The 23,634-nt window shown below is 43.4% G+C and overlaps 1 protein-coding gene across 7 annotated transcripts in view; it reads right to left on the bottom strand.

Annotated features, from left to right (window-relative positions):
- Positions 1–23,634, bottom strand: part of LOC147333167 (RNA binding protein fox-1 homolog 3-like) — a 434,532-nt gene that overhangs the window by 138,625 nt on the left and 272,273 nt on the right. For all 7 annotated transcript variants that reach the window (XM_086290156.1, XM_086290157.1, XM_086290154.1 and 4 more), the window contains one exon: positions 4,395–4,504. In XM_086290156.1, the coding sequence (XP_086146282.1) occupies positions 4,395–4,504 (110 nt within the window). The remainder of the gene's footprint in view (positions 1–4,394; positions 4,505–23,634) is intronic.

Here is a 23,634-nt window from a genome sequence, read left to right as displayed (position 1 = left end):
AAAGAACATTTGCCAGTTATAGAGCACATTGGCCTAATGAACAGAACAGATATATGCAGGTTATGTTACCCATCAGTAATTGCCACATAAGGAGCCCGAGTTAGATTTGCAGCTGGCTTTGAGCGAATTGATACACAAGGGGCCTCATTCATATGGTGTAACTGTCATCTTAAATTTATCACCCGTTTTATTTTTTTCCTCCTCCTTCAGAAAAAGCACAAGTGAGCGGTGAAATATGAAATGGCACACAGGCAAAGAACCGCAATTAGTAACTTTGCAAATATTGTGATGTTTTAAGAAGCTTTTCATAAATCAAGACACGCGCCATATAATTCTTACACCACCCCCCTCCATCACATCGCACAAACCAGCATCTCCGTTGCTTTGCACGCACGCAATCTCCCCACTGGCATCACGGGATGCACATGCAAGGCTTCCATATCTTTATATATGTCCACCAGAAGTCAATGGATTTACATTAGCAATCACAGAGTGGATAACCGCCCCAGTCCTCCATCAATCTCTGATGGGAAATAAAAATGAAATGCACTTCTCAGGCAACTCAGATTAAGGATCACGCTTTTATCAAATACTGAAGTCTATTTCAAGTCGTGCTCATAAATAACTGAGGGGGGAGAGAAGCAGGAAAAGAACGAGTTCGGAGGCAAAAAAGAAAAAAAAAGAGCAGGACAGGCTGGAGAGCGGGTGGGGGTGGGTGTAGGTGCAGACAGAGAGCATCGCGGTCCGGAGCTAAGGCCACTTAGGGTTGGGGAGAAAAGAATCAGAGGGCATTTAAGCATTACGTAAAGTCTGCATCTCCTGTCTAGGAATCTACGCCCGTTACCAAGGGAAGTGCAATGCAGGTAAACACGGTGTTGTTTGGGATGCTTTTCCCTTCTTCCTGTCACCTCTCTGAGTTGCATTTCTCCCATACTCCACACTACTTACAGAGCATTGGAGTGGCTTTCCCAACCATTTAGATTTCCCACCATAGTCTAGACACTCCCCAGAGACTCCGCCATCCATTATAAAGATGGAGCTTTCAAACTGAAGAGGAAGTGAAGGCCTCACACACAGAGTGTTCTGCCTAAAATGTCCGTCTGTCTCCGACCGTCGCCGGCTCGAGATCTGCCGTCTTAATATTTTATGCCGATCTCACCTCTCGTCCGTAGCGCCGCTACTTACAGAGCATCTTCTGTCGAGCCACACTCAGATCTCGTCGTTAGAAAGACACCAGAGGAGACAATGAGAGTTCTCGCTCTCATCCCTGCGAGCTCCCCGCGGGGTTCTGGGCTATAGTCGCGGCCGGCTCGCCCGAACGCTCGGACCGAGCCGGTGCGAGCCCCGAAGGAAGACGGCGGCTCCACTCTGATGCTGCCAGGCTGGTTTTCTCTAATCACACACTTCACTTTATGGAGTGACCAGTTTTACAACTTGGCGGCCAAGGATCTGCAGCTATGCTCGTTTTATCGATTTATGGGTCTCCATCAGCTCCACAGGTAGGTATTGACATTTCTATACAGCACACGTCACGTGAGGAAAGGGCGCCGGGGAAGGCCGTGCAGGCAGAAACAAGCGGCTAAACGAAGCCCTTTCTCCTCTTTATCTCTGTGTGCTGAAGAAGTTTCATATTACATTTCCATTCCCTTATTATTCTCACACTGACAGGAAGTTGCGGCACTTGCAGGGGCAGAGCACTCTGCTAATAATACTCACATGAGAGATTTTTCATATGAAAATATATTAGAATTGGTGATAAGTAGGCAAAGCTTATGTTTGGACTGTGATTTGCCATAAAGAAAAAAACGAGATATTGTGTAATGCCATCAAGACGCTCTGGCAGCCAATAAATATGCATAAAATAACAAGAAAAAAAAGACAGTGTGTTACTTAATTCTGTATCTCCAGCTTTCTGACACAGCCTGCATATTTAGCCTTGAAAATGGTAATGTTTTGCTTCCTATCCCTGGAAGATATCATTAAACATCATTTGTAAGCATACATTACCCTATACGCAGCAAATCGCCCATCTGGTGATTTTGGAACTCGCTGTCTGGAAGACAATAAATTCATTGTATGCTTTCGCATAAAGAATCCCACTAAAGTAATGCCTCCATGTAGACATACGTCGAGTACATTAAACCTAGCCGTGTGCACAGACTGTATGTCGTGTTAATAATGCAGTGTTTACATCTTGGCATTGAGCAGTCAGTACTGGCCTAGGGGTACAAACTGGCAGGGCTGTGCAGTAATTAGGAGCTGTGTGTTGGGGATGTGAAGGCTTGCCGCGTGTCATGCTGATACCACTGCTGGGCGGACCTAGTGTGTCGGCAGCGGGCACACTGAGCGCTACACAAGGCCGCGCCTTGGTGGCGCAGCCGGGAGTCGAACCTTTTACTTCAACGAGTGCTCCTGCGGGCTCAGAGCTCGGCCGCTGCTCGCCGTGCAAAGGAGCGACACGGAGGATGTTAACCTAACGACAGCGGGGATTAGGTGTCTTCACACTGCGAGCGCACCGTGTGTGGTCTGTTTGTGTTAATCCTCCAGGCCTGTTTGCATTGTGACATCAATAAGCTGCACGGATGCCACATTATGTCTGTTATACGTACATATTATATTATAATATATTATTAAATGTTTACTTTAAACATTTGTGCACATCACCTCATTCGTGTTACATACTTGCACCTGTTATTGTTTCTTTTCACGTGATTCTGCATGACTAAATGTATTGTGGATTATTGAAGCATGTGCTTCAGCTTGTTCAGGCAGTCCACAGTAAACATCATAGATATTAATATGGAGGCTGGTTTAGAAGCAGCTGTATGTTGGGTTAACATTTACATAATGCAACACAGTAATTCCTTTAAATCACATCTGTCTTGCAAATACCAACAAAAACTGAAACACTTGGATAGTCTGCATGGGTGCTCGTCATTGAGCGGCTTGCCCTCGAGCCTCGAAATACACCAAACCAACCTGGACGCTATGGTGGCTGTCTCCATCTTTTATGTATTTTACCATATATTCACGATGTCATGGGGTAAACTCTTCTCGGAGTCACACAGTGGTTATTTTCCATCAGCTTTCTCTTCGTGGGAGGATTTGTCTGAGAAAATGTAAATATGCTAGTAATTAAGCATCCTACTCCATTAAACTCTCGGCTTTGAAAAAGGCACCATGAAGTGACTTTTGAGCCATGAAATATTTTAATCATTTTCCTCCTTCTACTCTTTATAGCTAAGAACAACAGGCACATTTTCCTCAAAAAACAATTTCTGTTTAATTAGAAGCCAAAGCTCTGTTACCTGTGGCGTTTGATGTCCTTCTTTTTGTTACATCTTTTAAAGACTTGTTTACCAGCGTTCGCTGTGCACGCGTGCTCCAGCGTTACTTTGAATTCGCCAGCGCGTACAATATTAAATATACATTTCACTGTAAAAACTCCTGGCTCTTCTTACAGCTGCAATGAGAGTAGCTTTGCCACATGCAACACAAGCAAACCCAACAGGATTCCTAACAGCCTCTTGCATCTCCGTTTGACATTAATTGATAATCAAACAAGGCTTCACATTAGACATTTATGAGATCAGCTGAATTATCTATTTAATGTAACCCAATTATATGCAACCCTTGTGCACCAATCAACGCTAATTCCTGACTCATAAATGACAGCAACAACGACAGATTTAATCAATAATAAACATTGATGAAAACTTGCGACCTGCTTAGAAAAAGGGTAATTAACAAGAAGGGAAAGGGCTTCGTTGGATTTCATCTTTTGGAATATCGCTCTGTGATCCTTCGTGTTTATGCCGTTCACAAGAATCTCCTAAGCTCACATTCCACCATCAGCGAGATTAAGTGTAAAACAAACATTCGCTTTCCCTTTGACAATTAGGGATAGACATTTATCATGAATTCTTAATGCAAGCTTCAGCCGCTCCGGTTCTTAATTAAAACCTTGTAATTTTTATAAAATTCTTGCCGTAAAACTAAATTTCATGAATTATTTAGCCAGCCTTTTTTCAGCACTACTAGCTACACACCCAGCCAGCCAGCTGGGGAAGAACTGAATCCATAGGTGGGCTCACCTGCACTTTAAGGCCAGAGAAAACATCTTAGTTATGCCTTTTAAAAAGTCTAATATGAAATGCATGTGTGTGTGTGTGTGTGTGTGTGTGTGTGTGGTGGGTTTTCCTCGTCTCCTACATCCACAGCAGAGGATTCACATCCAGGTCTTAACCTTAACTAACACATGTCAACAGAGCGGGCATCAAAAACAACATTACAAGCTTCGGGGAATTCCACACCTGTTAGATTCCACACAAGCGTGTGAAATTCTTCCAACAAAAGTGAAGGTAAGTGTGCACAGAGGGGCCTGCTGCTCTTACCAGTCTTGTAAAGAGGGGCACTCCCAAATGCCAGAGGTGATCGTTCAGCAGTCCGCTGTACACCACGTTCCCGAAGACAGCAATGCTTCCTGACTTACACAACGTGTTTCCTGCAGGGACACACAGAAACACGAGCAGGTGTCACCGAAACGGACAAGAAGCAGCAGAGGGGCGCCTCCAAAAAACACAAATAAAGCAATTCAATCGCAGGAAATCATTGCACAGGAAGAGGCATCATAGAGAATGCAACATTGATTGTTATAAATATTGATTTTGAGGTTTATTGACCTTACGTGCAGTAAGGAATACAGATAGGTGGCTTGGCTACGATCAATAAAGTTACACAATTGGGTCAAGTTGATCTACCAGCATAATATAAATAACCAAATGAGGTTTAGTATCAACAGGAAAACAGTGGGGAACATTTAATACGCCAGAAAATAACCGTGAACTGACCACCATCACATTTAAAGGATATCCTCTATAACCACTTAACTACCCCGTGTCTGTTATGGAATCAGCTCAAAAGTATGAACCCAAAATAAAACAGTTATTGCTCCTAAACCTTTGCGATTATAGTCTTGACTCGGTTCTCCCGTGAGATGTAGCACTTCAGGGACTACTATTAAAATGTCACAATAAGTGATCTGTGATAAATGCACTTCACCGAGGCACATCATTTTGGCAAAGTTTCAATGTATGATAAATTTACAGTTCTGTTTTTTGGGATCTCGAGAATAACGCGCACAAATAAAACACCGAAGCTTTCAGTTTGATGAGAAATGTGCGTTTTACCCAGATGCTACCCAAACGGGTTAATAATGGGCCTTGGTAATCTGTGTTCAGGCCGGCGCAAATTACTCGCAGAAAGTGACACAGCCATACTCTAACTTACTAAGTGCAACGCTGGCATAAAATTTGCATGTTTTTGGTGTTTAATTCAAAAACCAGGGGACTGCTGAAAAATTGATTTTCGAGGGTGCTAGTCCCGAAGTCACGTCCTGTCTCGCAAGTCTTCCGACGCAACCTCTGCAGCTCTCGCCGAGGACGTCCGTCACCTTTACTGTCTGTGATCCGAAATAAACGAGCAGCTTCTGCAGCACCCGATATTCAAATCTGCACCGTTCGAGACTCAAAGTTAAACAACGGTTAATTTGTTGGTCCCCGTGCCTACTTGTTCCTATTAAGTTTTACCATGTGCAAATACATCTTTGGTCAGCTCCGGATCCAATTTAGAAGTGGGGGGCTTATGTATGATTACAATACAAACCCTCAATATTCTCAGTTTACAGCAGGTGCACAAAAAAAAAAGCAAACAGGACACAAACACAACACACACAGTCCACCAAAGCGCCGCTCTGGCTGAGAATACAGAAACTGGATTTCAATGAGCATTATTGCATAATAGAATGGCAGTGCATCCATTGCTGACAATATAGAAAGATACATGCTAGATATGCCTACCTGTCCTGGGAGTACAGTATAAATATTGTATATATAGAATATCATTAGTATGTACTCACTGATATCCACTGATGCTCTCGTCTGAATCATTGTTAGCATGTTATAGCTGTTTCTCTCCCACCTGAGTATATGATTGGGTGATATTACAAAATGCATAAATACTAATAAACAGCAATAAACTGCAGGTTTAAATGTTAATTAATCTATTGGATGGCTAAACTCATGTCATTCCTTTTCCACTGAACAGTGTCAACCCACACTTGGACACGGAGACGTTTAATGTGCGATTAGCTTTAAACTCAAAGCGAAACTTTTTACCACACTTTTTCATGCAGTCACGAACGAGCAGGAGCTGAATACCATCATCTTCTTTCTCTGCGAATCGCCCCTCGTGCTGTTGTGTATCGTCTCAGCCGTTTTTAAAAATATATATTTTCGTATTGAACTTTGTGTGTTGTGCCATGATGTATGTGTATAATTTTGAGTTTGTTGTGTTTTGCTGATTTGTGTTCGTTTTATTGTTCTCGTTTTATTGCCCATCCAAGGATGGCCAAAGCAAATTAACTTATGCCATAAACGCTATGGTATGTATCACCGATTGCCGCTCCGCACCGGTCCCCGGACGAATGAAAATTAAACCTTCTCTTATTGATGAATCTCTTACTGTTGAATAAGTTAACTGCAAGTGAGCCCAGAGGATCCCGAATACTTCGGGGTCTATATGAGGTTTTCGTAGTTGCATAACAACAGTGGCATGCTCGGCAGACACACCAAACCGCTAGCGGACTGTCAGGTTTACTGTATCACAGAGAGCATCATCCTTCTTTATAAGTCATGTTCGGTGCCACCGAGCATCACAGTTCACCCTCTCAAAGACGCTCTTAATTAGCTCAGTGCCAATGAGGTGCCTTCACAAACAAAAACGCACACATGCGTGGCATGCGTGCCCACACACACGGCCCCGAGAGTGTGATGTACCGCACTCTGATGTCCCTATGAACGTGATGAATGCAGCTTACGGAGCAGGCGGCACAGAAAACACAGGTCTCCATTGTAATTTCTGCACAATGGAACGCTGCAAAGGCACACCAGGGGTGGAGTGAAGCAGTGCTGACAAGCAGCACATGCATTATTTAAAAACAAAAGTAAAAAATGCCCATTAAAGTGTCAGTGGTGCTTTCGGCAGTGCTGGCTTGGGCGCGGTGTGCGTATTACTGTTATTAATGGGCCAGGCGTGGGGGGCATTGCTTCGGTGTGATTGCTCTGCTGCTGTTGCTATCCGCGGTTCAAGCCTCCTCTCTTTTTTTCCCCCCATTTCTTCTCTGTATGTGTGCACGAGGAAGAGAAACAGATAAAGAGCGTGCTACAGACAGAGACGAAGAGACACCGAGAGACCCTGAGTGCACAGTCAATGAGCTCCTACAGCTAATATCATTTCACATTATTGAATGCATATTAAGGCAGAGAGACCTTGTCAGATAAATAGGAGCACCAGTGCTTATATCAAATTCTGATCTGCCTTCACGGCCATGTCTAAAAAAAAATGCTGGGAATGTAGTCAGCATATTGAAAATAAGTGCACACCATTTTTCTTTGCAGTTTAACATCAAGGGCTATACATTACCGCTACTGACACAGCAGAATGAGGTCATTGTGCATGTTGTAATTACAGCTGGGTAAACACTCTGCTCTCTGCTGCAACACTGGAAACAGAGCACTGCGAGACTGACAGAGATAAAAAAAAGAGGGCACCGACGCCGATGACTTTTAAGTGTTGGAAAATACTTGCATCAGTGGGAATAAATAAATTGAACACAATGATCACGGGTGTATGATCAATTCCAGAGTGATGCAATGCATTGAAATCAATCAGTGCACCGGCTGTAATGCGGTGCGCAAATAATACATACTCATCCCTGACCTATTCTTCTAGAACCGGTTTGTTATAGTTTTATTGATGGTGTTTATACGCAGGAGACAGAGCACATAATCAAATTTTGCATATTTGCATGTAGAAAATGTCACATAAAAGCGACAACTTAATTTTCCCCCTCACAAACTCTGCAGAACTCTATAGCCAGCGAGCTTTTGTTATTTATTTCTTTACAAAAAATGCATTCAAAGCTGCCTATTCGCGCCAGTGGACCGTCTGTATTTTCCTTCAACTTTAAGAAAAACTGAGCCTAACTAGCGACGTGTTGTCTAGCTGTTCATTTTTTCCTTTTTTTGGTTATTAATCCCCTTTTTTAAGGGCTTGTCTCAGCAGTTGGGTGTTCTCTCATCTGCAGGCTTGACAGCATTGAGCCCAACCTCTGATTAATTATTAATTGTGTGATTAAAGTATGTGTTGGCGGGGGTATGCAAGTGTATGTGTGTGGCTCCGAGGGAGGGGGTAGGAGCATGCAACGTGCTTTACTGTACTTTGCATTATCTACAACTCGGAGTTTTTATTTCTTGCATTTCACAGCAAGAGATTTAACTGCAGGCATCAAATTTAATACCCAAATCACCGGGCATGTACAATACCTGCAAGAGCAGAAAAAGGGAAGGATAAAGTATTGTTTTATTAAGTGATGCCTTGTTGAGTCTGGCTCAATATATGGAGAGTTTGCTCCACATAGATTTCAAGGCTTACGCAGCTATCAGTATTTCAGGATTGAATCTGCTTATAAATTATTCTAAATGTCAAGATTCAACCTTAAACTTGATCATTTTCAAACTTTTCTAAAGAAGAAAACAAATGTTCACTTGGATAAAAGTGGATTCAGTTCAAATATTTATTATATTTCTCCCATATATGCAATCATGAAAATGCACCATCAGTGCATCAGAGAAGATGTATTGACAGCTCTGAAAATTTCTCCATCTTACCAAGTCTGCACTTGAGCCCTAGAGAAAATTCAAAAAATACATTTCTAGTCCATCGCAGCCCGTTTGTTCCAGAATATTCTGCAGCACAAACGAGGTTCAGCCGCGAACGTATTTGTCTCAACAAAATCAAGTTAAACGCTCAATTACAGGCCGAATGAATTAAAGAGATGAGAGGAAAGTTTGGCCAGCGTGGCTACAGTAACTGTGACTCATTATAATTAATCCGAGTCCTTCTAAAAACAAAGCTATAAGCATTTATGGGTACATTTATTTGAAAACAAAAACTGCAGAGTGCTGGATCTGAAATATTTAAAGGGATTATTAGACAGCACTAAAACATTCATAAAAGACATCCCTTAGTTCCATCTTTCTTAATTGGGAGGACTTGCTTCTTCATCCTTTATGGTGTAAAGAATATGTGTAGGTTTGGGACTGTTGTTTGGGAAAAAGGCAATTAACTGTAATGATATCACCTTGGGCTTTAGAAAATTGTGATGGGCATTTTCACCATTCTCCAACACTTTATAGTGTAATGTCCATTAGGCAATAATGGAGATAATCATTAGTTGCAGCCCTGCACAGTTTAGCAAAACAAACTAGTTAGTTCACAACGTGCATTATATAAGAGAAGCGTAAGAGAGCCATCTGAGCATAACGTTGTGGTCATTCAGGTGTGTGTGTGTGTGTGTGTGTGTGTGTGTGTGTGTGTTGGGGGCCTTCCGTGCTCCTCTCCTGGCTTTGCCGTTGGAGGTGGGTCGCTTTAAGCATTCAAACTCCACAACGTGCAGCTCATTTCTAGCAAAGAGGCACATTGCTGCAATGCAATAAGGGAAAACAACACTTTTAATAATTCAGGCCCTGAGACCGTGAGGGGGGGGAGGCGGAGGGTGGGTGGGGGTGGGTGGAAGGAAGACGTCTTAAAGTACCGCAGAATGGCTCATTTAGCTCCTGCTACGCATTATTAAAGTTGTATCGAACCCCCTCCTGGGTCTTTCCCTAAGTTTTTTTTTCATTTTCCTTTCCTCTTTCCCCTAAAGCCTGCAAGGTAACCAATAACAGCTACCAACATTTATAAACGACAGAGTATCCTGCACCTTAGAGGAGGAGGTAAACAATGGTGTAGCTCTTAATCTCTCTTTCTCCCTGTCCTCCCCGCTCACTAGTCCTCCGGTCCGGAATTTGTCAGTGCTTTATCCCGTTTGAGCCGTAATACACAGCCCTCTCTGTCCAGATTATTTTCTGCTTGAGCTCAGCCCACAATGCATAAAAAATGCGGGGAATGAACCCTGTGTGGCATCAAATTGAGTAATAAAATTGTGTTCACGGTGGCACTGATGAACGCATGATGGTACCGTTAAGGACGTGTTCAGAGGTACCGTAAATTGCCTCTGAGCCTGATGGCAGTTTCCAGAGCAAAGACGGGGAATATGAATAAAAAATACACAGGCAGAAGAAAAATGGGAGCGAGCTAAAAATGCAGATGTGCTCGTTTTTGGTTTTTTGGAGGATATTAACTCCTCAACGTCCAGTTTCCCACTCCTTCATTACAATGTGAGGAGCTGAATGTTTGATAGCGTCACACAGACTCTGTAGCCTGGCCTCGAAACAGCTTTGTGATGTTTACAGTTGGTAAAATATTAAAGCCCGCCCCCTTTCTCTGTCTTTAGGGCTGCATTATGTGTTTGTGGATCACTGTATACAAATTTCCTTCAAATCATTTGGACACAAGTGGTATTCTTCAGAAACTCTAGCAGAATAATCACATTCAGCCTTACAGAACATTGTTTTAATTTGACGTTCTTACTTTAAGGTACGTTCGATTCCATACGGGCCGAGATTAACTAAAAACCACCACTTATTAAAATCCTCTCAAATCCTCGCACGTGCCGTGCTGGTCAGCCTCTGAATGGAGCTGTTTTCTTTGTGAAAACTTGACATTTCAGAGATACTGTGCAAGGCTTTCAGCCGGCAGCAACAAATTATGATTATAATAATTTATGATTACTGCTTACATTGCACAATACAATGAAAAAAAGTAAAAGCCTATTAAAATGTCCATTTAGGATATATACACCATAAACTGCTGCAGAGGTCTTAAATCAAAGCCTGCTGTGCTGTAAGAGATGCAGAGACTGAAGGCAGGAGGTCAGGAGAGAGAGAAAGACAGGGGGTGTCAGATGTGTTATGATTGGCTGATATATTGGTCTTTTATGAGATATCAAAGTGGCCATGTCAGTGTTGTTCACGGGGTATCGGTCTGATGACCGATTTCATATTCATTGTTGCATATGATATACAACTTCTTTATAAGACACTTTGAAACTGAGCTGCTTCCAAACCAATAACAAAATCCAGAGTTTTTAAGACTAAACACTTTTTGCTTTTTTTCTTGGGTTTGACAGGAAAACTATTTGGTGTGTTTACATTAACTGTTAAGCTAGAAAGACGACCAGCTGGCCAAACAGCCACTCTGGCAAAACTGTTTGTTGTACCAGGGTGCAAACATGGTTTTATTGCTGTTGGGTTGTTTTAACATAGGAGTTGATAAGGACTTCAGCCTCAGCGCGCCACTGCAGGAACTGCAGTCTTTGGGACTTTTATTTGGCTTTATTCTTCAGTTTTTCACCCTGGAAGTTGCAGCTTTGTTTGTTGAGGACCAGTTCAGTGACTGGAATTTCCACTTGGTATTCCTGGTGCAGCCCTGTTATCTACTGTGAAACCAGAGCTGGTCTTGGCATTTATTTAATTTACTTTAAACAGTTCCTTAATATTACTTTTAAACTGTGATCCAAATCTGCCCACAAGCTTCCAAGCAAGAAAGCAATATAATATAATCAATATAATAATATTGCAATATTATTGTGCATAACCAATCAGAGTTGGAGTCTTCTTCTGGGATGTCCTTCAAGTCTTTTGTAGTTTACTGCTAGTGTAACTTTCTAACTGGTATGAAATCACGTGAGTGGCTGTGATGGACTGAATTAAATTAAGTTCAGCTATTTTATACGTCGCCAAGTCACAACAGTCACGTCAGGGCTCTTTGTACTATAAGGTAAAGACACTACAATAATGCAGAGAAACCCACCAACAATCAGACAGTCCTCCATGAGCAAACATTTGGCGACAGTGGGAATGAAGAACCCCGTTTTAACAGAAAGAGACCTTGAGCAGAACGAGGCTGTGACAGCTGGAGGCGAGGACAGACAGCTAATAAATGCTGTGTGTAGATGTATCAGCTGAAGCATTCAATTAGCTCACAGACAGCAGGAAATACCAACTTTAAAGGGAACAAACTGTCAGGTGGAACAGATGTTTTTCCCCTGTGACAGGCTAGTTTTAGCACATTTTAAATAAAGAAAATAAAACCAATCTGTAATTTTCTAATACGAGTAATTAACACCAAAATGAAACACATAAATGATAATAAGGCTTAAAAAAAGCTGAATCGTTGCCCTGTTGACCTAGATTATGTTTTTACCACCTTATATTTAATGGTCTAAAAGCTATTTCAGATATTTTTCCATCCTGACAGATATGCAGTAAGAAGCAAATTGAATTTTTAGGAAGCACTTTTTAAATTCACAAAATCTGACAGCTACTGCTTCAGCAGGTTCAACCACCAAAGTATCTGCACCTTCATAAACACAGTTTGATGAGGTGCCTTGTACATCAAAGCAATACCAATGCAGCCAGCTAGTCATCCAGCCAGCCTGAACGTCAGAGAAACCAGTCAGCTGCTTTGTCTCCCGCTGAGTGTCAGACTCTGACGTTCCTTTGCCATCTAAGCTGACTAAACACAGACCCCGTTTTCTTCAAAGCTATGCAAATTAGCCACGTTGCTAAGTGGATTCCTCTTCTTTTTTTTCCTCTGTTGGAGAGCCGCAGGGCTGATTAGGCCCAATTTCTATCTACAGAATGTATACACACTTACATACAGTAAAAAAACTGCTGCATTACTGCCCATGGGCGATTCTTAGTGGTCCTTCCTTTCTCATAACACAGACCTGCTTTCAATGGGTCGGTTGTTGAATTTAAAGTGAAAATAATGTACGTTTCTCAGCTGAAACGAAATAAAAAAAAAAGGAGGTGGGAGGGAGCTCGTAAAGATCAAAGCGCAATGCAGAAAACACACAGCGGCAGTCATCTTTGACCTCAAAAAACATGGCTGCTCTTTGATTGCATTATGTACATTACATGGCAGGAAGTATGCGGAGAACTCAGCAGACCTAATGTGCTTTGGTTGGGATTTTTTTCCACGGCTTGCCATCTAATGACGGGAAAGCCGAACGCTACGGCGTGTAATATTTTATAGCTGCGGCTCCCAGCTTGAGAACTGGGACATCCACAAAGAGTGACGAGTTAAATCTGAGACACGATTTTAATCACGTAATCTGTCTTTTCCTTCATATGAAATATTAAAAAATGTAAAAAAAAAAAAAAAAACCTGATAAAAATTAAGATACTTCGAGAATGAAAAATAATCTTTAAATTAACAATTATATGCAACCCAGTATCTGGCCTCAACAACACTCAAAAACATGGATTCAGACATACCACATGACGTAACATTAACATTAGCATAATATATTCAGCTGATTCAAAATGTAAGCCTTTATTAAGTTACCTTCAATTCCACCTTAAGGTAACTTACTCACTGTTCACTGACAAAACTGTTTTTGGGGTTAATCAGTCCGCGTATTGTAAAATTACTTCAGTATTACAACTCGCCATTGTGTAGCGCTGAGTACTTTTGCAGCGTTTGAGCCGAATCAAAGTGAGCAGGTATGTTGGAGCTGCAGATGTGAGGCAGAGGGGTAGGTGGAGATAAAAGCAGCAACTAATTATTCATAGATCCATGCATACTTAAGGATGCAAAGGTGCAGAGTTACATCTAAGCCATTAAAAAAAACTTCTAAATATGTAATTTTTATGAACACAGACAAGTTTGTAGGAGTCTAAGCCTGCAGAAGAACAAAGGAATCGCGAGCCTAAACTGCGTTTTAACCTCAACATCAAGCAGGCCACCAGCTACCAGGATTCAGATTGGGTTTATAGGCAAATCCTCAGAAACTAGTGGATACAGATTAGAAATTAACCCTGATATATTTTAGCATTAAAGACTTTCTGCTGAAAGCTTTTTCTATTCGGATCCTCCAAAGAGGCGAATATTCTATAAAAGAGACGAACGCTCTCCGATGCTACCGTAAGAGATTAAAATTAAAAAGATGTGCTTGCATCTTCATGCCAGTGTTTTGGAAAGGTCCTTTCCTTGTTGATCGTGGCAAATGATCTCTTTTTCTTCTTTGCATCCCTTTTTTTTGAAGCTGTTCCAAAAATGGCTCATTGCTGTCTTTAATCATTCCTCATTAGTGCAAAGGCCTGTTCACTTACAGTGGAGAGATTAATAGGTCACTGGCAATGGGCACCATCCTTTGGTCCGAGCTGCGTGGGCCGGCTGAGTCGTGGGGGTTTCGGGATAGTTGGGAAAATAATTGGAAGTGGTGTTATGACCTCTCCTCTTTCTAACGAAACGCAGGGAAGACGAAGGCAAAGGCTGATGATGTGGGGAGGGGTAATTTTGGACTTATCATCATAATAATTATCATTGTTATTGGTGTAAGACGAGTGTGTCGTTGCTGTTGTGGAATCATCCTAAAAACAGAAACCCTATTTGCCAGAGTCATTTCCATTTCATCTTATCATTATCATTATCACCATTATGATTTGTCACAGCGTTTTTATCTTAATTGTTCTCAGCATCATTGTAACATACAGCCGCTAATGACAACCTCGAGATGTGGAGTGCGTGTGTGATGGGGGGGGGGGGGGGGGGGGGGGGTCTAAATGCAGAGCTAAATAATGCAACTACAAAACAACCAATGGAAAAATATCTGAACTGCCCAGCTGGCTTGAAATGTTCTGGAGACACAAGCGAGAGGAGAGAAACCCAAAGCTGTTTTGATGTCTCAGTCTGGATGTGCGTTGGCAACAAGCGAGGGCCTCGGGATTCCATCAGGCTATTGATCGTTACCAATGCTCAGGTCCTGCTTTACCACCCTTATAAACAATCTCTCTGTCAAGCACACTATAGGGCAACAAATGATTTTATTTCATAGATTTTCGGATTTGATGAATTATTCACTCACACTCTACCCTCGGTGCTGAAGTGGGGAGAGGCTGTTGAAACGGAAAAGACAAAGAAACTTCAACATGTATCACACACAAGCCCGTGTGCATGAACGGTTTCTGTTTCAAAAGGATTTCTTCTTCTTCTGCAGCTTTTTTTCCCCCCTTTCACCAACCCACATCAGCTCTACTTTGTCACCATCAGCTGAGTGAGAACTCCCAGGGGCTGACAAATCTCCTGTAATCTGCCAGACCTCCCCTGCATGTCCGGTGCTGTTGTTTTCCTGTATCCTTCTAAGTGTTATTGAGTCTGAAAAATTATCAATTTGGATCCGGTCCAGCACCTGTGAAAAGCACAGTATGGCTTCTTTTTTTTCTTGCCAGTGCTGTTGAATTACACCGCCTTTAGTAGCACACACTCTTGGCCCAGATGTTCAGGATAATGTGACAGTAAAACTACAAAGAAAGATGGTTACAGGCGTTAAAACCAATTTACAGCTCGGATTTTGCGACGTTTTCTATTTTGTAGGATGTTTAACTGTGGAGGTCAATTGCTGCATTTTGGTAGCGACGTCTCGTTTCGTGCACGCGTTGCGATTGTTGGCGTCCTTGGACGGCGGCCGAAGGCGTCTGTTTATTGAAGGTCTCTGGTGGCCACAGCTGGATCGCGTCGCTGGGGGAAATACTGCAGCCTATACTGGTGGAAGCTGACTGGGGTCTATAAAATATCAAAGCGGATCGATAAGTCTGACCTCATGGCGTATCCGTGCTTTGCAGGGAGGCAGGGTTAAACCCAGTCGAGAGAAAACAAACGCTTCACGACGGTGATTTGCAGATTTTCCAACAGGACGCCTTTTGATGCTTTCGCCTCTTGCAATAAAGATACATAACAATGTGGCTTCTTTGTGGATGCAACAGCACCAGCTGGAGCCATGCTGAAATTAACTTTAATGCCATTCTCTCTTGTGTGAGAGACAGAGGCTGAATAATGTAGCAGTGGTAGCTCACTTCCTGAAAAATCTCCAAATTCACATGGGATGATGATTGTTGTATTGCACTTGGCATTTGTGTTGTATCCAGTATCAGACCAAGGCGCTCTCAATTGCACCCTGGAGGCTGGAGCTCACTAACTGAAGGGAAACCAGGTCAACTGATAGGGGAATTGTGTAGTTATCTTTATATGTGCGTGCTGCAGATACAGCGGCGCAGCTCACGCTCACAGCTCGCTACATTTTACAAAGCAATCAGGGCCCGTCATCGACACAGGGCTAAACTACAGTAATCCACTTCTTGTTTACTAATGAATCGCCATTTAGGGACGCAGCTCATTTCTTTATCGGGCTGAGGGCGGGGCCGACACTTGGGTACATTCACATGCGAGTGAGGGAGCGCAGGCGCGAGGGGCGAGCGGCAGCCTCCCAGACTTGACATCCCATCGTGCTCGCTGGGCGGCTTGCTGGCAATGCAGAGTCTGTTTGTTGTGCATCCATCAACCCCGGTGTCCTGGCCAGGAGCCGATCGATAGCCAACACAAAAGCTCATTGATGACAGACAGCTCTTGACAAACATATAGCATTTTTTCTGTCTAGTATAGCAATAATCTCCAAGGTCACTGCGAGTCATTCGACGGCGGCCGGGACGCGAGGAGCTCCTACCGAGCCTTCCGTGTCTTTTCACGCTCGGGAACAAAAACGGCCTGATGCATTTTAAGTCAGCGCTGAAAGCTCTTGGCACATTGTTAGGCAGCTGTACACAAGAAGAATGAAAGCACACATTCTTGACAAGTGGCGAAGCTGCTGTGACATGTCACTGACTGACAGCTAATGCCCCAAGGACACACGAGCAACCCGGCACTTAATACCGTAACAGAAGGCCAAATTACTGGACAATCTCGGTCAGCATGATTGCAAATAGCGGTTAATATTTTAGGAACGCTTTCATGAGAAATCTTAGTGTTCTGTTTGCCTGCTGCAAAAGTTTGTTTATGTGACAGCCCAGGAAGTTGCACAGCCACACATGCGAGCGCGCGCACACACTGAGACTACAGGTGCGTTAGGGCACAGACTTGGAGTTATAATAAGAGGGCCAGGCTCCCCCCCCCAGGCCATCCTGCCAGCTGGCCGGACTGAGCGTGAGTGATGCCCGAGTGAGGCAGCCCCATTAGGGAAGTGCTGGTGGTGAGTGCAGGATAGCTCAGGTAATTAAAGCCAAACCAAAGCAGGCAGCCGAGGCGGGGGCTCCCAGATTTATGTGGCTGAGTAATGCACATACTGAAGTCAGCTCGCCATCCAAAGGCCTCGCTCTCTTACAAACAGTCTCAAGAGGCATTAGCTTCCTCACCACTCTGATGCAGCCTATTACTCTCGCTCACTCCATCTAGTTCTTCATTGCTCCGCTGTGTGACTCACACAGAACATCAACATCTTTGACAATTACGGCTAGATTTAGATTTTCTTTGATATTATTAGTCAACCGCCGCCTCATGAAAGGCTACTCGCTGACTGGCACATTAGGCTTGATTTAGGGCATTTATTTCAACATTGTCAATGGAAAAAGCATCTAAATGTGCCTAACCTTTAGTGCATTAAAGACCCGTTAATGCATTGTTAGAAGAATAATGTCATATTAAGTAAAGAGACGCATTGCGGGAGCGTCGCGTTATCATCGGTACAAATGTACTTTGGTTTTTCTTTCCAGCATTTTTTTTTCTTTTGTTGTCGTCTTTAAAAAGAATTATAAATCCTTAATGTCAGGGTTAGACCGCCAGAGTTTTGGATCATGTAGAATAAACTTTACAGGTTTTCTTCTGTCAAATATCAAACATGCAAACACTGAAAACAAATCCCACACACACACGGCAACGCGCCGCCTCACAATACAGATGTGAGCAACTGTGGAGACGGCGCTGTGAAAGCTTTCTCCGACGTGAGCAATAAAGCGAGAAGCTGGTTGGTGAGACGCGGTCAGCCTGGACTGCGCTTGTCTTTGAAATTCTGCTTGATTTGCTCTTTGTTATCACGAGTCTGTCTCTGTGATCCTGCAGACATCCACCGTAAGAAGGAAAGGACAGTTTTTAAGTCATCTTTGAAAAAAGACACTCTCGGTCTGCAGATGTCGAGGTTTGAGTACGAAGCCGAACAAGGATGAGACATTAGCAGCTGCACGTGGTTATCGCTGTATGGAATGATGGAGCTGCAATACAGCGATGATGCAGTCCCGGTTTCAGAACGGCGACATCCCTACAGCCAAAGCACGAGTGTCGAGGAAATGGGGTAAACTGAGAACATTCAGCAGATTTGTAACGCCACACGAACATATACGATTTTTGAAGATGGGTGAGGTCCGAGAACGGGTGTGCAGTGCGAGAAAAATCAAAGGGAAGCTTATTTGAGAGCAGCTATGATCTTTGCTACACCTTGTCACTTTCTCCTGACACACATTAACGTGATGCCGAACATTTCGCAAAATGATAACAGCATGTCTGAGCAGCAGATAGATTCCTGAAGTCAACACTGTCAAGAAACTGTCAGAATAAAATCTCAAAGATGAAGCTCTCAGAGGAAAGCGACCACACTCTGTTTTGAGGTTTTTGGTCGATCACACCTGTCAGCTTGTACATTAGTTACTTATATGGGGCCTTGTTAGCCGACTGATGATGTGAACAGCTACGGGCTACCTGCTGCTGCGGATCGGCTTATTTCTGACCGGCATCGCTGATCAGATGTGCCGTAAAAACAGATCAGCTTAGATACTCAAACAGAGAGCTGAGATCAGGGGTGACTGTAAGGTAGCATACAGTAAATCCAGCCTCCTGTCAGATCACATTTCATTCCCATCTCCACAGATGGAAAGATAGCCGGAGACGTATCAGATGGACAATGCTTAGATTGTCAAACAGAAAAACAGATCAACAAGAGAGAATGAGAGCCAGGCGGGCTTGTCCTCGGGAGGGACAGCAAATGAGAAAAAAAAGCCAGATGGGCAGACAAGCATAAAGTAAATCATGGAGAAGCTCCCCAATACCAAAGCGGTATGGGGAATGGCAGGGCAGGTTGGGAAGAGTTAGCCGCAGTGTGCATCAGCTAGCATTATCAATGCTGACAGGCAGACAACCCGTTTATAGGGAAAGGGGGGAAAAAGCATCAAGGAAATCCTGCTCGTCTATCCCCAATCGAATTACTGCCGTGATCCAAAGATGGGAGGAGTGAGTTGGGGTGGGGATGTGGGGGGCGGTTGAAGGAGGTGGGGTTGGTGGGGGGGGGGATAATATTCTTTGACGAGAAGGGCCGCTCCAAATGCGCACAGAAAATGTATATCCGTACAGTCCGTCCCCCAGGGCTCACATCTCACAACTTTGCCCATCTATTTTTATTTGTTCCCCGTGCTTCTAGTTAAAGCAGTGCTGCAGCCTACAAAATGGAGAAAGGGGGGAGGGAAGGGGAGAGAAAGGGAAAAGGGGGGAGCGTGGAAGCACTGCTGGGAGGAGATCGCATGACCCCTGCGATGCCGCTGGAATACTAATGTCACACAAAGTTCCCTGGAAAAAGCTACAGAGGAACAAAGTGCACAGAGAGACATGCGTGTATACACCGCGCAGTCGCATATACCCACCCACGCGCGGGAGGAAACGGTAAAGTCGCTGAATAACTCGAAAAAGGAACGCGTCCGCCAAACAAGCCCCTTCGGACCGACGGGAATCTGGATGAGACGCCAGCGGCGTCCAGCTTAGCCAAACACGCCGTCTAATCTCTCATTAAGCTGTCTCACCCTGAGCCAGCTGCCACAATACACACAACGTGATGCAAACATCGGTAGATCCTGCATCTCACAGGAGGCTTCCGATTTATTAAAACTCGGGTCTCATTGTTGTTCTTTACTTCATTATTTCTTAATTTTGTGCTCTCCCAGCTAATGCAAAGTGCTGCGAAACAAGAAACTTCAGCTCAGCCAAGTTACGAAGGTGAGGCCACAAGTGGGTTCCCAGGAAGTGCATGCACGTGCATGAAAACACCTACATCGCTGCAATATGTACAGCGGGCGAAAACAGGAGGCAAGTAAAACTTCCTATTAAACCAGCTTTAATAATGTTGGCTGCAGTTCATCGAGAGGACGCCCGCCCTAAATGAACACAAGCGAAAGGAACGAACAGGCAAAAAGAACAAAGTTTATTTTATCTGATCATTCATAATGCATGCTGACAGGTCAGTTAAGGATTTATGACAGGACATACTTCTTTGATGGCACCCATTTCCAAATTATAACTACAACAGATGTTAGCAGCGTGGTTAAATTAAACATACTTGTATATCAGAAGCAGCTGGCTGCCACGGTCGAAGGTGACTGCTGTCAGGTGGCGGCAGCTAAAAATTTGTTGCTGCTGCTCGTACGCGGCTCAGTACTAACGCGGAAAAGTATACAGCAGGGAAAAAGACGAGAAAAAGGAAAAAATAAACACATTTTTATTGTTTTATCAAAAATAAATCAGAAAACACACAATTTTTCTCTCTTTTTCACTCATTTTAGTTTTTATTTATCCTGCGAGAACTCCTCATGAAGCTGAACTGTCTGGTTTTTGGTACTGCAGTGCCATAAATAAGCAGCCTCAACCCCCGGGCCACGGACCGGTACCAGTCCGTGAGTCGTTTGGTACCAAATGTATGGTTTTCAGGGTTTTTAACGTCAACTCTGTTTCCCTGGGTCTTTTCCCGTGTTGTAGTTGTGTGTCTTATTTTGAAAGGAATATTTACACATTACCATAGCGACCAGAGAGCATTAAGAGGCAGAGAGGAGGATGTTACTTTAAATGTTGTTGCTGCATTTCACTAGGACGCTGCTAATAAAGTTACACAATTCAAAATATGCTCAGACACCAACACAGCTCTACTGTATTTCCTACTTTGCGAGTGCTCGATGGTTTCAGCATCGGCGTTATGGCCGGGGATGCGTGGCTGACCGAAGGAATGAGCTGTCAAAACTTTAAAAAAATAAGATTTAACTTGCAATAAACTGTAATTATTCTTAAGTGCGTCCAAAATCTCCTCGCTGGAAGCTTTTAGTAGCTTTGCAGACTGCACATTAACCATTGAATTCTACAGTACCAGTGTTTTAGCTCTCAGAGAGAGACTGATGCCCCGGCAGAAATTGTTGTATTACTGCCGATGCTTCCCCTCAGCCGTCGGTGAGCAGGAAATAGGAAATGATGCATAAGTACCAAGGATTTACTGTCACATACAGTATGGCTGTCATCACACAGAGGTGCATCATGAAGATATACACCTCCAATCCTCCGTTTCTACTCAGCGTCTTTATATCTCCGCCTTAACCCAAATCCCCGGCTGGCATTGGGAGGCATCAGTGGGGGTTTAAAGGTGGGGGCATTTCCTCAGTCACACCTGCCTATTATGTTTGCTACTCAACTTAATGGCACTCCCAAGTACCCCAAATGTCTTGGTGAAGATCATTTTCTTGACAAAATGCTCAACTCTGGAAGCTATTGTGCAATATTTCCAGAACACCTGTACATAAGCTTGTTTGGTTGGGGAAAAAAATGATGCAAGTCTAAAGAATCTACCCAGCATTTCTCATTATTATCCATTTTGTCTCGCTCAACACCTCAGCTACTATCAGTAGGTGGCACAGTTTGAAGTGTATCATAATACCCAGGCAGTGCTGGTACCTCGCCGAAACGGGGAGATATCCACTAAAAGCAACTCGCAGCAACATTCATTTATAGTTCACGTTTTCATTAATGAGTTATAAGCATGTGACCGCCCAGAAGATGCGGCTGTAGTCATTAACACAATGCGGCCGCCTCATTAATGGGGACAGACCATTTGGAATGAGCCAATTGAGCACATGCTGCTTAGCCAATCCCACGCGTTGCTGTACGCCATTGATTTCATTTGACCATTATCGTCCGAGGTTGTGACCAAAATTAGATGCAGCCTGGATAATTATCTGACAGTCGGCAGCTAATTATCAGGCTGCAGGGAGACACGTACACAAGAGAGGGTCACAGAAACCTCCTACCATCTCTCGCAAACCAGTCATGTGCGAGGCTCGTGTTGGAGACAACAGTGAAGGTGGAGATCAGGTCGAGTGATTTCACTTAAGACCTGAAGCAGGTTCCTTCAACAGAAACGGAGTGAAATGAAGCTTATTGTAAAACCTGGCCAGACTACAAAAAACACGGCTCTCACAAAAAGGCAGGAGGGAAAAAATATGAGGCATGATGCTTGGCCTGATTTTTATCTGATGAAAATTATTTCCATCATTCACGTAACGGCGGGAGGACTCTGCAGACAGAGCCAGCAGACCATAACACACACTGTGTAGTCAGTCAGCCAAACAAATGAGTGGAAGATCAGGCATAATAGCAAATTAGCACTGTGCTGCTTCCCAGGGATCAACTGCTGTTTGGTCTTTTGTTTGGCAGAGATTCACGAGGAGATGCCGACATTAATGGGGGATTGTAGTGCTGGGGGACAACTCTTGAGGTCAAAGGTTACCCTAACTAATTACCTAAGATGCTATTCCTTTCTGCTGCACACAAAGGGATGATATTGTTGGAGAGAATGACATAAGCAAACAGCATTGGCATTGCTTTCTTTTTCAATTTACACAACTCACTAACAAAAGCAGCTGAAATGAAAAACCACAAAGCAAGAATGTGGATTCCAGCTTCTCAAATGAGGACTACAAAATCCAGCTTCTTATTCCTGTGATGTCAAGTTGTTTGGCTTTTGCTGGTAAGACCAAGCTCACATTAGACACATGCTCTCGTAGATTAGTTTTTAGGCACCTAATCCTATATTTAACAGTGATTCGTGAAAAATGTATCATTTGGTCTTCGTGTTACCAAACGCTCTCAGTAACAATGACGGCAGAGCTTTGACACACATGCACATTTCAGACGACACATCAAACACACCGATGTTGATGCAACTGGCAAATTATTAGTAATTATAAATATATTTAAAAGAGAAATATGATTGTGGTCTAGCAAAGGAGACAGACAGCGTCCACGTATTGTGTTTGCTGAGCAGACCCTGGACACACCTTGCTGCATGCGCAGTCCTTTCAGTGGCTTATAAAATGTATAATGTTTCCAGTTTGGCCAGTTCCTTTTTATGCATATATTAGTATTAGTATGGAAGCAACAGTTGCTGATGTGTGGACATCAAACCACAAGTTCTGGTTGTAATATTTGGTTTCTGACTTCCTTCAGAGTTATGGCTCAGTCACGTAGGTGTAGGAACTGGACGGACACCCTGTAACTTTATGCGGCGACCAACTTGTTGAGGGTGTTACACATGACCACTTTAGACTGCAAGGTGATTTCACAGGTTCCAAATAATCATGGTCTGAACTGGAGGGACTGCAATCATTTTTAGACAGATTGACAAAGGTTTGCAAATAACGTCTTGATGCTTGCTCAATCATCCAGGTAAGTAAGTCTCCAAAGGTTGATTCTGTTCATGTGGACTTTTCCCCAACCTCACAAGCGGCTGCTCTGATGAACTTGTTTAAAATGCGTCTCTTTGCAGTTGTGGACCCGACTCAACTTGGAGCCAACGGGTTGTACTCCGAGCACACTCCTATATAAAAGCAGAAAATCTAGAAAAATAAACAGCATATAAAATGCAATGATTACAAAGGTGTTCGCGATATATTAGCAGTAACCTGAGGTAAACACAGGTTTTCTTGTTGTGTTTTTCAGACAGCTAAAGGACATCGAAGCCTGCAAACGGCAGCGCTGTCCTCAGTTTCCTGTGACCAC

Source organism: Aulonocara sp. 'chitande type north' Nkhata Bay, linkage group LG4 (assembly GCF_057382095.1).
Source record: "Aulonocara sp. 'chitande type north' Nkhata Bay isolate Kocher_YH1m ecotype deep benthic linkage group LG4, A_spYH_male_GT1.1, whole genome shotgun sequence".
Taxonomy (NCBI): Eukaryota; Metazoa; Chordata; class Actinopteri; order Cichliformes; family Cichlidae; genus Aulonocara; species Aulonocara sp. 'chitande type north' Nkhata Bay.
This window is presented reverse-complemented; position numbering and strand designations above follow the sequence as displayed.